Raw genomic sequence first — 13,464 nt, 5'->3', positions numbered from 1 at the left:
TATCTGTGTTTAACTAGTGTTTGTAATTACTAGTTAAAAAGTAAACTTAAGAAATGCACAATATTTACAGGGTCAGAAGTCACCTATTTACCACTGTAGGCAGCACAGCAAGCCACTCGGTGCTAAACAGGTGTACCTTTCTCCTTTGCATATAGACCTGCTAAATACCAGATGCCCAAACACATGATTTATTTTAAGAGACCAACCTACCTATTAGCAAGGACAACCCAAATAAGCTCCTAGGCTGTCAAAACTCAGAGGAGCGATATAGTATCTCCACTAAAATACCCACACCCACCCAAAAATCACCAAGTTGAATCCAATCTAGTTGCTAAAACTCAGTCTTTAAACAGTAACTAGAGGTTACTGCATATACTTATTAGTCAGGAAGTGCATACATGGCTTTAAAAGCACTCTCAACAGCATTAATTTTTAAACAGATATGGAAGTAAGCTAAAGTAGAATTTAAATAGCATGTCTTTTAAAGCTCTCCTAATAAAATGAGTTCTCTTCACAAAAATTGCAGTATGAGTTTATGCAAGAGTAACAATTTCATCTCGGTGACCATACATCAAACCCACAACGTTACAGAGACAAAACAACCGTTAGAGTGCTAAGAAAAGAAAGGAAGCCATTGAGCCTTTATAGCATTGGACGTCATGCTAACTGTGGTGTTAGCCACAAGGGGAGGTTGCTTTCAGCATGCTGATGGTTAAGGTATGACATAGGAAGGCTGCATTTACTTTTAGCAACTCTATGAGTGCAACTAGTTTGAAGGAACAAACACTCACCCACATCCGTAAACACAGCAAGTGTTAACACAAGCCTTTTCTAACCCTGTTCTTAGCAACCCTGCTCCTCTACTGTAGTTTGAAAAGCAGAGAATACATCAAGGCGTGTGCTCTCTTTACATACACACCTTTAAACGTCCAATATGCAACTGCAATCTTATTTTGTACTACTGGATTTTAAACCGCCTGCCTTAGAGCAAACGGCAAATAGCATCCATATTATACTCCCACACAGTCTAAACACATACACAGCACAGCGTACCAAACCACTCAACGCTAGATGACACACATCTTGCAGCTATTACAAACTCTCAAAGCAGCACAAGCAGTTACAACACACGGTGCTCTCCGCAGCTGTATTCCAATTCTGCCTTAATCCACCTTGGAGGAACACACTGGAGAATCTCTGAAAAGCTTGAGAGGAAATGCACAAAGAGCAATTTAGAAATAATAAAAAGAGAAGGTTGATGCTCAAGTGATCAAGACAATTTTGATACTACAATCTAAGAGATTTCAGTCATTTCTAATTACTGGCCTGTTGACTAGTAGCAAACATCTGCGCAGATTTCACACTAGTTATGCAAATGGAAAAATAGTGCCTTTGCTTTAAAACAAGAGTCATTTGGGGGAGGAAAATAAGGGCACACACAACAGGAAACAAAATTAATGCTAAATCTGGAAGACAGGAAAAAAGAAATTTCAAGGACAACAGGAAAAAAAAGTCAGAAAGAGTCAAGACAGATTATTCAGTAGAGATGAGATTTTTTTAAAGGCATGTTTTCAAAAGACTAACATTAGCTGCAAACTTACAAGAGACCAAGAACAAACTAGATTTTTTTATATATACATACATATACACACAACTGCCATGAGTACATTTCCAGTGAGCACCAGATTCAGGTTGTTTGCTTGCTTTACAGGCTGCTGACAACCTTCCAGAAAGCTTCCCCCGCACTTTGAATATTTGAATTCATTGATTCTTGCAAAAAAAAAAAAAAAAACCAAACAAAATTGGTATTTTTCTTCAACTCCTAACAAGGTGAGAAAATCTCCTAAGTTTATTCACCTTAAATTATTATATACATTTTAAATCTAAATATGAATTTATAGCAAAATTTCATTCACCTAAGTCTCAGATGAAACAAATAGCACTTTAAGTGATCAGGTTCCAAAAGCTCACAAAACCACAAAGTCTGACACTGGACACGCAGCATTTAACAGAAGACCTCATGGAACCAAAAGCGCCATTCTTTGTGGAGTTAGCTCTTGAACTAGTACACAAACCATATGCACTGACTACTCTAACCTCCTTCTTTTCTATAACAAATTAGAGAACTGAGAAAGTTACCGGGCTCATTTCCAGCACCTTCAGGAAAAGGGGGTCTGATATTTCCCCTTTATGACAAAACAGTAACTGCTGCTTCCTGCGCTGAGTGAAAAGCTAAGGAAGATGTGACGAGATTAGCCGGGATGTGATTCTGCTTTTACGCTTGTGTTTACAAGTCTCACCATAGTTGCTTCCCTGGTAAGCTGTTTATTCATAAATGGTACAATTAGCAATTCCCCAAAGACTCCCATCACCTCTGTGAGAAAGCAAGCCTCTACTGGAGCCCTGTTTCTGAAGTTCACATCTATTGATTTCGATTTCCCCCCCACCTTTTGTCAATTAGTTGGACTACAAACTGACTAGGATGATTAACTCTGGAATTATTTCTCTTTGCTTCTCTCTGAAAAACAAGGGACTGGAGGTGAGATGTTAGACTGATGATCAAAATAGCTAGCTATCATTTACTCATCAAATGTTCCCTATCTATGATGGACAGATCACAATGCATGCACAGTTAATCAGAAAAAATATCACAGAAATTCTAAAAGGTTTCATCTACCCTTTTACCTTACTTCTGGAGGCAACAGTAAGTGTTCTAGAAAATAACATCAACTCTATTACATGGGAGCAACACATAAAACCATTTTCAAGAAAAATGCTACTTAAAATATTTTGAGCAACCCGCTGCACTGTAAAAATCACTCAGTCTTGAATGATAATCCACATTGCTAATATCTCAAAGAATGATACAAGAAAATTACCAGTTCTAGCAGAAGACCCAGAGATTAATTTTAATCACTTTAATAAATTCATTCACAGTAAGAAGTGCTTTACATACTGTGGCTCATTTTGAACTGAGTGAAGGTTAAAACAAATATGTAATTTTCCATTAAATATCACCTCATCCGCAAAACATGAGGCTAATGAACTCTTTTTCTCCCCATACTTGTTATATTTATAATCTTCTATAAGAGTTTTTGAAAATTCCAGCTATCAGCATCTCCCCAAACCTACTTCAGACCTGCACAGAACCCATTGTGCCTACACTAACCACATTCTCCCAAAGCCAGTGCGAGAGGGGCAAGCAGATAATATTACATCTAACTTTTGACTTTACACATTGCATTGAACCCAATTCCTCAAGGCCTCATACAGATAACTAAAATTTTAAAATAAGCAAGTGTACCACATGAAAATGCCATATTTACACTCCCCAAACCCTGTCTCAAGCAAGCTCCGAGAGTTTCTCCAAGTTTGAGTCTTATAATCTCAAAGAAGTTATGCTAAACAACAATCCAGAATGAATTTAGAAAGTTAAGTTTCTTTCTTCAACACTGTCGATGAAAAATAAAACGGCATTAGCAACGCTTTCTGGAGCCACTGTCATAGTCTTCTGTTGGAGTTCAGTATTATAGAATATGCTACATAGAGTTCAATGTACCAGAAACATGTGCCAGCACTTCTCCGCTCCCCCCCACCAAGTAATTCAAGAATGTAGTTGCCAGGGCCTTAACCACATATTCTCCTCAGAGCAATTATTTTTAGCCACTGGGTGGGTTTCACTTTTTTCCACTTTTTTTTTTTTTTAATTCAGTGCCTACTCCAAAGTAAGTTTAAAGTTACAAACATGCTTTGTACATCTTTGCCCGTTAGACCTGCTGCCAACAGTTAGACAAATATGAAAGATGAACCCTTTCCAGAGCTTTATTCTACTCTTAAATCACCTTGGCTCTCCTTTTCCTTAAAGCTGGATGAAAGAAAGAAGCACCTTTTCAAGTACAGTACAGCGCACATCAAATTCATGCTACTTTGTTTGAGAGGGCCTTATATTCAGATGTAATTGCAGTTTCTACCTCCACCTACCCTTCTTAGCAAGTACAGTTCACCTTGAAGATGTCCCTTGATCTCAGCTATGCCTTCTGAACAAAATGAAAGAAGGCTTTGCAAGCGTGGCACCCTGATCTACCTTAAATATGAAGTTTCCAATATTCAAAAGTTATGGGGTTTTACTAAGATGTTTTATTCCCACAAAACAAGGTTACTTCCCCTCCTCTGGAAATACTGGACACATTTTATTTCCAGAAAAAGGAAAGTTCTGTAAAGCCTAAAGACCGATTACAACAAGCTTTAGTCCGGATGACTCTTTTCCTATGTAACAAAATACAGTTTCCTAAAATTGCCTAAAAGATCATTCTGAACCTTATAATCCTCTCTCGCAAGCCATTCTCTATGTGAGAATGTACAGGACTGCAAAACCTTTTCATAGCAGACTTAATATTAACCTGGCATAGCTGAACTACACAACAACTACGGCTATATAGGCTCTGAACACTTACAGCACTCAGATTTCAATATACCCAAAAATAGTTTACTTAAAACTCTACACTCAGACTTATATCTCTTTAAAGTATGTTTTCATGTACAGACAACATATTAAACAGCAGACATTTGTTCAAGCTTTTGTTCACTAAGGCAAATTTATGTCACAAACATTTGAAAACATTTCTCCACATCACCTAGGCTGAGAGTTCTCCTCATACATCCTCTCTTTCCCTTCCTTGAAAAGGCTGATGGTTTGCTTGGTTTTCTTCATCAAGTTCTCCATGAACACGCGGAAATACTCGTTTTCTCCTAGGGTCTCCATCTTCCCCTCATAGCGCGATAGGATGGTTCGTAGATGCTGGTAGGTATCAGGCAGCAGATCTAGGATATAGGGTGGGCTGTTCTTCAATGCCAGCTTTGGGTTCTGACACAAACGCACCACCTACGGTTAATGAAGAAAATACCATTTGAAAATTTACAAATAGCAAGTAGCGATCAGTTACACAATTCAGTGTTACTTACAAACACACTACACTGAAACATTCACTCTCAACAAACTGCATTTGTTGCTTGAGTCCAGATAGGGAGCCCAGCCACCATAAAAGAATCCAGCATATGGACTGGAGTGCACATGGACTGACACAACTCCCAACATACATATGATTGCACTTGTGAAGCGCAGCCTCATGAAATACATTTTCAAAACTGAAATTCAAGAAAATTCAATATGGAGTTTGTAAATGGCAAGGATGTAACTTACCATGTACATGCCTAGTGCTTCCTGCCATGTTTTGGACTCTGAACATGCCGACAGGCAGAGCTTTACCTGTCTAGCTGCCCTGATTTTGGCTGCAAAAGTGACTTTTCACACTGATCCATATTTTCAGGACAAACATGCCCACAGAGGAAGTTCCACTGCTACAGATACCACTGATGCCAGTAAGCGTTCCCAGGCTGAAAGTCTTTTAAGGCAACACTGCTAGAAGAACCTTTTCTTCCTCCTTGAATACATACAAGGACTAAGAGGAACAACAGCTTTTATGGATAATGATGACCATCAAGAAAGAATGAATGCAGAGGGATTCTTCTGTGCAAGAATGAGAAATAAGCAGTAGCATAATAGATACGGTAAGAGAAGTCTGGGTAAAAGTTTAGCTCCCAAGAACTTGTTTCCCAAGTTATGCATCAACTTTGCTTCTGAATTCTGTTAGATGAATCTCATAGCAAAAATAGATTCTTCACAATAATTTCTGTGGGTTTTTGTCTGGTTTTGTTTGGCTTTTTGTCCTTTTTTTTTTTTTATAACACATCCACAGTGATACTAGTAATTAGATTAAAAGGTTATTAGATGACCTCAACCTGTCTTCTGCATACAACTAAAAATCTCATTTTTCTTCCTTCCAAGCCATATATTCTCTATTAATTTTTTTTTAGCAGCGAGATCACATATTCTCAAACCTAAGAACTTGAATCTATCAACCCAAATTTTTTGCTATCTACAGTGAATTTACTGGATCATCAATAAAATAATTTTAGGCACTTACTTCTGCACTATGTTACTTGTGCCTTCACTACAAGTAGAATATTCCTGTTCAGAACTCACAAGCAATACAGCTGTTATACCTCCACACAAACCTCAGGATGCAAGCTGAACTTAATATAGGTCTTTAACATACAGGAACAGAGCGCTTACATGCCAAAAGCTCACGATATGTTTATGCAATAGCCAAAATTTTCCATTATCTAGACTGAGAGAATCATAGAGAGAGATAATGGCAAAGCAGCAATTTGAGAGAACAGTGGTGCACTTTCACTTATAAAAAGGGCTGAACCTCTAGAGTTGAAAGGTCAGTATCAGATGAAGTTTACAAGCCAAGAACCAGCAGTTGGTATAGTCTTACTGCTGTCTTGCTGGCTGATAGCTTCTGGCTTCTGTGATTTACATCAAACTTGAGAGAGGGCTAGTATGAAATGGCTTCCTAAAGTTCTTCACTTCAATGTTATCTGACTGCTTAATACCAAGCACATGAACAAGGTCTAAACTAATCACACCACCAGGTATAAGTGTATTACTGGCATCAAACAATGTAGCGCTGCAAAATGCAAAGCTTAAGGGCAGTGGGTTGGAAAAGGTAAAAGAACAATCTAACAACCTTTTGCAGTACAGCATTTCCACAACATCTTGTGAAATCTTCAAGAGGAATTGACTAGTTCCCTACAATGCATACTTAAATACCTACTTCCCTTAAACACTTAAATGCTTACGGTAAACAAATTTATTCTGAAACAGCCGTTCAGGGTATGTGCAAAAAGCAACCTTGTCGAGTTAACTGATGTCTCCAATTATATCGGACTTGCCGACTGAGAAAGACTCAATTCCAGGGAAGGCACCCAGTGTATCAAGACACTAACAGAAAAACCAAACTGTCATTAAAAGAATTACATGGCTAAAAAAGCCTCTGCAAGAATACATGGAAAAAAAACTACCAAAATTTTCCCTCCATTTTGAAGAGGCTGCCAAGGATTAGGAGGTCTAGATAAGGAGATGGATGGCCAGACAACCGACTTATCCAATTGATTCTGATGCCTCAACTGCTGCTTCCTTGGAGCCTGTGAACATTGTACAATGAACCATATCAACAAACTGAGTCAACACATTTGTCCCCTGAATAAAACTAATTTCACTACACAGCATGACTAGGTTCTAAATATGCTCCTCAGACACAGCTGAACTGAGCTATGAAGAGCAAAATCTTTTCTTCAACAGAATTGTTTATTCCACAGTGGGTTTAAAACCTTAATAAAAACACAGTCAGCTCTTATGAGGAAACGACATCAAGCAAGCGTACAAGTCGGAGTACGCACTTCTCTCGGTCATCTGTAATAGAAAAGTTTGGCTGTTACCCCTTGAAAATATCCAGCTCTAGAAGCAGCAGACCCACTGTGTTTCAGTAATGTAACAAACTTCAATATTAATTAGAAAAATTTTCCCATAGCCTCTATGAGAACGTTTCCCAAGAGGTGACTTGCAAAGATATCGCTAATAGTTAACTGAAAGGCCAAAAGCGCTGTGATTTTATTATCAAATGAGTTTCTTTATTTACCAAGTAGACCAAAATTAGCTAAAATAAGCATTTAAACAAAGCTGCGTAACTAGGAACTGCTGCCTCTTGAGCAAAGTTGGTCATTTTATAACACAGCAGCAACAAAACCAGTTGCATTTTGCTTGTTTCTCTACGCGTGCACTTGCAACATGGTGACAACCTCAAAAGGAATGTTCCCAGCCCTGGGAACAGCCACCCCTCAGCCTCTACCCTGCCTTCCACAGGGACCAGCAACATGGTAGGAAATCGAGCAAAAAGCAGCAAATATTTTCGATTAGGTGCGATGGCAACAAACATAATCAGTCCATGTTTTTCAACTACCATCCAAACTCATCCAAGTTTCCCTGGCTTATGCTTTTGTACTCTCAGGAACAAGCCTTTTACAGAGACATTTTGGGGTTTTTAGAAATACCAATAAAGCATGTCAAGTTTAGCACAAAGATTCTAAGAGGTTGGCCTGTGAAGAACCCTAAAATTGACTTCACTGATTTTCATTTTCTAAACTCAAGAGAAGAAAATAATCAAAAACAGTTTCCCCCCTCAGTTTTGAAGAAAGAATGGTATCTACTCATTCAAGGAAAAAAAAAAAAATCTCTTACATAGATTTTCTAGGCCCAGAACTAAGTCTTTCCCCTCAAGATTCTGCAGCTTGCCTTGACTGATCTCTGGTTTTAAAATACTTCTCTTCAGCGCTGCTTCATTAGACTTGCACAAATAAAGGAACTGGGTAACTACCGTAGGAAAACAGTGACACTATGTACAGAGCTCTGTCACAGGCACAACATATAGATAACCTGAGAAACACAGCAAAACCCATGAGTTCTTTTAAATACTGCAGGCAGGTTACATAGTCGGATTAGGTACAAGTCAGTAGAAGCAAGGAAGAAGCATTCGGGTAAAATGAGATACCTAAGCAAATGCACTCATTTAACAATACACAGTATTTTTTAGGAAGGGCAGACAGTGCTGCTTAGCAGAGGACACAAAGTGTGGCCTCTCAAGGCAGACTTACCAACTGCCACACTAGCAGGCTGATTCCTCTAACACACCCTGAACCCCCCCTCTCTCAGCTCCCCATCTACCCGTCCCATCCTCTTGGTTCATTATTTTCCCCATTTTGCTCATCCCCAGCCCTACCCACAAAAAAGCCACCACCAGCCTGTTTGCTGCAGCCATTGGTACGGCACCCCACTTCTTGTTCTGGCAGAAAGATCCCGGCACAGACAGCACCCACCTGCTTACCTCAGATGTGGGACAGTGTCACAGAGTTCCAGGCCCGACAAGACCCCAGGTGCTTCTGTGGCAGATAACAGTTTTTCCCTTCCAGCTCAGACCCCTTTATCACAGTTCTGAAAAGCCACAGTTCCTTCCTTCCTTTCAGAGCTAAATAGCTAACTTCTTTATCGAAATCACATCTCATTTCATCTTCAGTCAACAGCAAAAGAAAACCTACTCAAATGCCTCTTATCTTCTACTGAATTTGTATTTGGCCTCTCTTCTACTTACAATGAAGGTGACCTATAGTGGCATTTCTCTGTATGAGTTTTAGAAACTGAGTGGTGTCAGTACACTGTTTAGAGAAGCTTTATCTCAAAGCTCGTCTTCCTCCTCCATGTCTTACATGTACTCTACCGTTCTTCTGCTACATCCCTTACGCCTCATCCTGAGCGGTTCGTGACTATACCACCTATTCTTCAAATACCATCCACAGCAATGAACTCAAGTGGTCTGCATTATCTGCTGCCCAGATCACTTTTGCAAGAACTGAATCGTAACCTTATCTTTTGTGCAAAAAATACAAATTGTTTTCACCAGTCAATACAGCATACGTTTTCTTATACTAAGCACTGCGTTATTTGCTAGACAGAGATAATATAAGCAAGCACGATAAAAACAAATTAACACTTTTCCCCCACTCGAACCAGTCTATACACTTTACTGGGTTCAAGGCACTGCAAGGTAATTGCTATGCTGCTTACTGTGCTATTTGTCACTGCAAGCTCCCAGGCTCACAAGACGCCTGAAAACACATTCAACCTCTATTCCATAGATAAACATACAAACGTCACCTAATTCATCTGAAGGTGAACATCCTGCTGCCCAGTGATGAAAAGGGGTATTTTACATCCATACTGTATGTGACCACATGCAACCGTAGGAGGAATAGTTAGTATTGACAAAAATTAGAACTTCAAGCAAAAGAATCTGAAAGACAGGAATATGTCAAGCAGCTGATGGAGAACATTACGGGGAAAATATTTGGACAAGAATCAACTTGCATAGGAAATTCATCAGTCGCATCCGAAAACAGAGATACACAAATGCTTTGACAACACCAACTAATTATGCAGACTAACAAATCAGGTCGTGAATGTACTGTATGCACACAAATACAGCACACGTTTCTAAAAGGCAAACACATCATCTATTAAACATGCACACAAGTGGTCTTTTTTTATTTGCACCTGTAATTCCATTTACTTGGCCCAGAAGACTAACCCATTTTCAACACCTTTCATTCATTTAACCTTTCTCACCACTAGTTTCACAGGCACTGGGTTTGCCTGGAAGTTTGCTACCCTACTAAAAAAGATTTTTAATTCAGATATGTTCTCGTAAGTGCGCATAAGTACAACTAAAATCTAACTGAAATCTGAAAGGTTTTTCATAGCCAAACCTCTCCTCCTGTACAAATCAGACTGAACCTTTGCATGCTGCCTCCAAGCAAAACTGTGAAGTCAGTGCACATTTAAAAGAGGGTACTTTAACTTGTGACAAATACAACAGTAGCCTTGGATTTTTTTGTAAGTGGTACTACGGTAGAGAGGGTATCCAGCCAAAGACTGGCTATGCAGATCTGAAACGGAAACTATCCCCCCAAAAAACCATCCCACTGCAATTCAAAATGCCAAGGTAATCAGGCCAACCTTTTCCTTTGACCAGACCAGGTTACGAGGTCAAACACAAGTTGACATTCACAACCGTATCACGTGCACGAGAATGAAGACATGCATTTTTACAAGCTGTATCTGCAAGTTAAACTTATTTCTAAGAGGACCTTGTTTCCATGCTCAAAGTACCTTTCCCACATTAGCACTTATGCTTGCCCTCAGTGCTTGTAAGCGAGCGATTGGCACTTCTCAAAAGGCTTTTTTCTTTACCCTAATCTCTGTCTGTAGAAGGTGATCAAAGCTCATCACAAGCACAGCAAGGCACAACTGTAAACCATGCCTTTTGTTGAGCCAGCCAACACAAAGTGATTTCTTGGCATGAACATAATTTAACATGTCTTTAAAAAAAAGTCATCTACTCTCCTGCAGTAAATGCTAAAGCAGGCAGATTTAGACACTGCATGCATAAACAATGCAGGGAAAAGAGAAAGAAAAGTTGAAATGCATAAGCCTGCGGGGCAATTCGATGAGGTCAGCCCATCAGCCCTGCTTGCTGTGCTCCCAGAGGGGAAGAAGGTGGCAAGGTGACACTCCCCAAGTACCGCAGGCAACTTTGGCAATGCTCTTAATCTGCACTAGTTTTAGGGCTCTGAACCCAGCATTATAAAACGCACTGCACATTTCAGACTCCCAACATGTCAAGCTTAGCCTCAATTCTCAGGGTTGAACAGTAATAACACTGGAGGATCAATCAAAATCCCAGGAAAAATGTTAGAAGACATTTATTTTATGTCCGCTTCTGAATGCCTATGCTCATTTACTGTATCATTCTGCAAATAACACTAGCATCCACTAACAACTCGCCAGGATTTCTTAAAACAATGGATTTACCAACACACCTAGTCAGGCTAGTAAATCAATTGCCATATCCCATCACACCATCAGGCCAAAAGGTCTGGTTGGTGTCCTGCCCCCCGGCAATAGCCATTTCCTGGCATTTTAGAAGGTGGAGGAGGGGGGAGTCTTAATGACCCCAGAGTGCAGTGCCCCGCATAAAGGCATGGGACTGGAAGATGGCCTTTCCAATTCCCTCCCCACAGGTTTTTGTTGTTTAACATTAGATTTCATACGCCTTATCTTTGTGTAACTACATGCATTTATTGCAGAGGGCTTTATTCAGACTTTTACACAGTTTTCATCTAACTCCTGGTTTAAGGAAAAGGCTTTGTGCTGAGCTCAGTAACGTGTCCCTAATTAATTCAGAAAGGGATAATCTGAACTGCCACAAAGCAGATACTCAGGCTCACCATTCAGTACCCACACACCAGGCTCTATCACAGGCCGAGGCTCACCTTCAGACAAGCAAATCCTAAATTCCTCCCTCGTGCAGTTATAGGCAGGTAGGGTTTACTGCTGACACCATCAGGATGCACCTGCACCCCACCAGGCCCTACCCATACCCAGCCTCTCCCCCCACCAACACCACCACTGCCCACCCCCCAGTCTCTACGAGAATACGATGGTACAAATCCCACATCTTCTTGAGCAGCTCTACTTCCTCCCCACCCCCCGAAGATCTTCCCCCTCTCTCTCCAACCTGCTTCCCCCACTGCTCTGCAGGCAGCTCATCCCTCGCAGAGCTGCTGTTCTCCCTCCGCACCTTCCAGTCTTCACATCCCACTCCCACCCCACCTCTGGCCTCTCCTCCACCCCACACCTCTCCACCAGCTCCCACACCCTCCCCCATAAAGCGTAGCACCCTATCCCACACAGCTCTTGCCCCCCACCCAAACATTTCACCCCAAGCCATACAGCTCTCTCCCCCCCCCCACCCCCGGCCCCGCCAACCCTGCAGCTCCAGGCTTACCCCACCCCACAGCTCCCTCAACCCCCCGAGCCAAGCCCCCGGTCCCAACTCCTCACCCAGCCCTACCCCAACCCCGCATAGCTCGGCCTGCCCTAGCCCTCACCGCCCTATCCTAACCCCCGGCCCCCCTACCCACCCCAGGCCCAACCCCAACCCACAGGGCCCGCTCCCGCCCCAGCCCGACCCCCCGCAGCCGCCCCACAGCCCCTCCCCGCCTGCCCAGGCCGGCCCACCTTGTCCATCAGCTTCCAGCACTTCTCCACCATCTTCTTGTCCACGGCGCCGGGCTGGTGCGGGCCGAGGTGGTGGTGGTGCGGCTGGAAGGCGTCCTTCATGAGCCCGATCAGCCCCCCGGGGCCCTTCTTCAGCGGCGCCGACATGAGGGCGGCGCGGGGGCGGGGGGCGGCCGCGAGCGCGCCCACACCCGCGCCCGGCCCGTCGCCCCCGTCCGGCACCGGGCCGCGGCCCTGCAGGGCAAGCGGGCGTGGGGGCGCTCCCGCGGGCCGGGCGAGGCAGGGCCGGGGCAGGCGGCGGCAGCGAGAGCCGCGGGCGGTGGCGGCGGCAGCGGGGGCGCCCGGCTCTACAGCCGCTCCGCCTTCCGCCCCGGCCACGCCGCGCGCCGATTGGCTGGCCGCGCCCGGGACCGCCCCCTCCGCCGGGGAGGAGCCGGCGCCGATTGGCCTGAGGGGGAAGGGACGGGCGAGCGGCGGCCCGGCCGCGAGGCCCCGCCCCGCCGCCGTAGGGCAGGCGCAGGGCGGTGGCGAGGGCGGCGTGGCGGCCATGTTTGGTGCGGGCGGGCGGGGCGGGGTCGCTATGGGAACGGCGAGGGCGGCGTCCGGGCCGCGCTGCCCGGCTCCCGCCGCCCGGGAGGAGCCGGGCCCCGGCGGCGGTTTGCCCGCCGTCCCTTCCTTCCCCGGGCCCGCGGTCACGGTTTCGGAGATTGCGAAACACGATCGTTTCCCCTTTCCAGCAGCCGGGTTCCCTTTTCTTCTTTCAGCCCGAAAACGGGGAAGCGGCCCCGGCGGCTGCTGGTGCCGGCGGGCCCCGCCGCCCTACGCACCGGGCCGGCGAAACGTCCTCGTCCTGGCCGCGGGAAACCAGAAGCCGGGCCCTCCGCCTGCTCGGGCGACGGCGGGAGCGGGGCTGAGCCCGGCCCGGGGCG

At 43.8% G+C, this 13,464-nt stretch overlaps 1 protein-coding gene across 1 annotated transcript in view; it reads right to left on the bottom strand.

The window, feature by feature from the left end:
* The window catches only part of CBL (Cbl proto-oncogene), a 43,288-nt gene extending 30,606 nt beyond the window's left edge, over window positions 1-12,682 (bottom strand). Inside the window, exons 1-2 of the mRNA XM_074162353.1 lie at window positions 12,536-12,682; window positions 4,635-4,882 (exon numbers count right to left, since the gene is read on the bottom strand). Of these exons, the coding sequence (XP_074018454.1) occupies window positions 4,635-4,882; window positions 12,536-12,682 (395 nt within the window). The remainder of the gene's footprint in view (window positions 1-4,634; window positions 4,883-12,535) is intronic.
* Between the last annotated feature and the right edge of the window lie 782 nt (window positions 12,683-13,464).

The sequence above is a fragment of the Numenius arquata genome, chromosome 22 (assembly GCF_964106895.1).
Source record: "Numenius arquata chromosome 22, bNumArq3.hap1.1, whole genome shotgun sequence".
NCBI lineage: Eukaryota > Metazoa > Chordata > Aves > Charadriiformes > Scolopacidae > Numenius > Numenius arquata.
The sequence above is the reverse complement of the archived record's forward strand: the minus strand, read 5'-3'. Positions and strand labels throughout refer to the sequence as shown.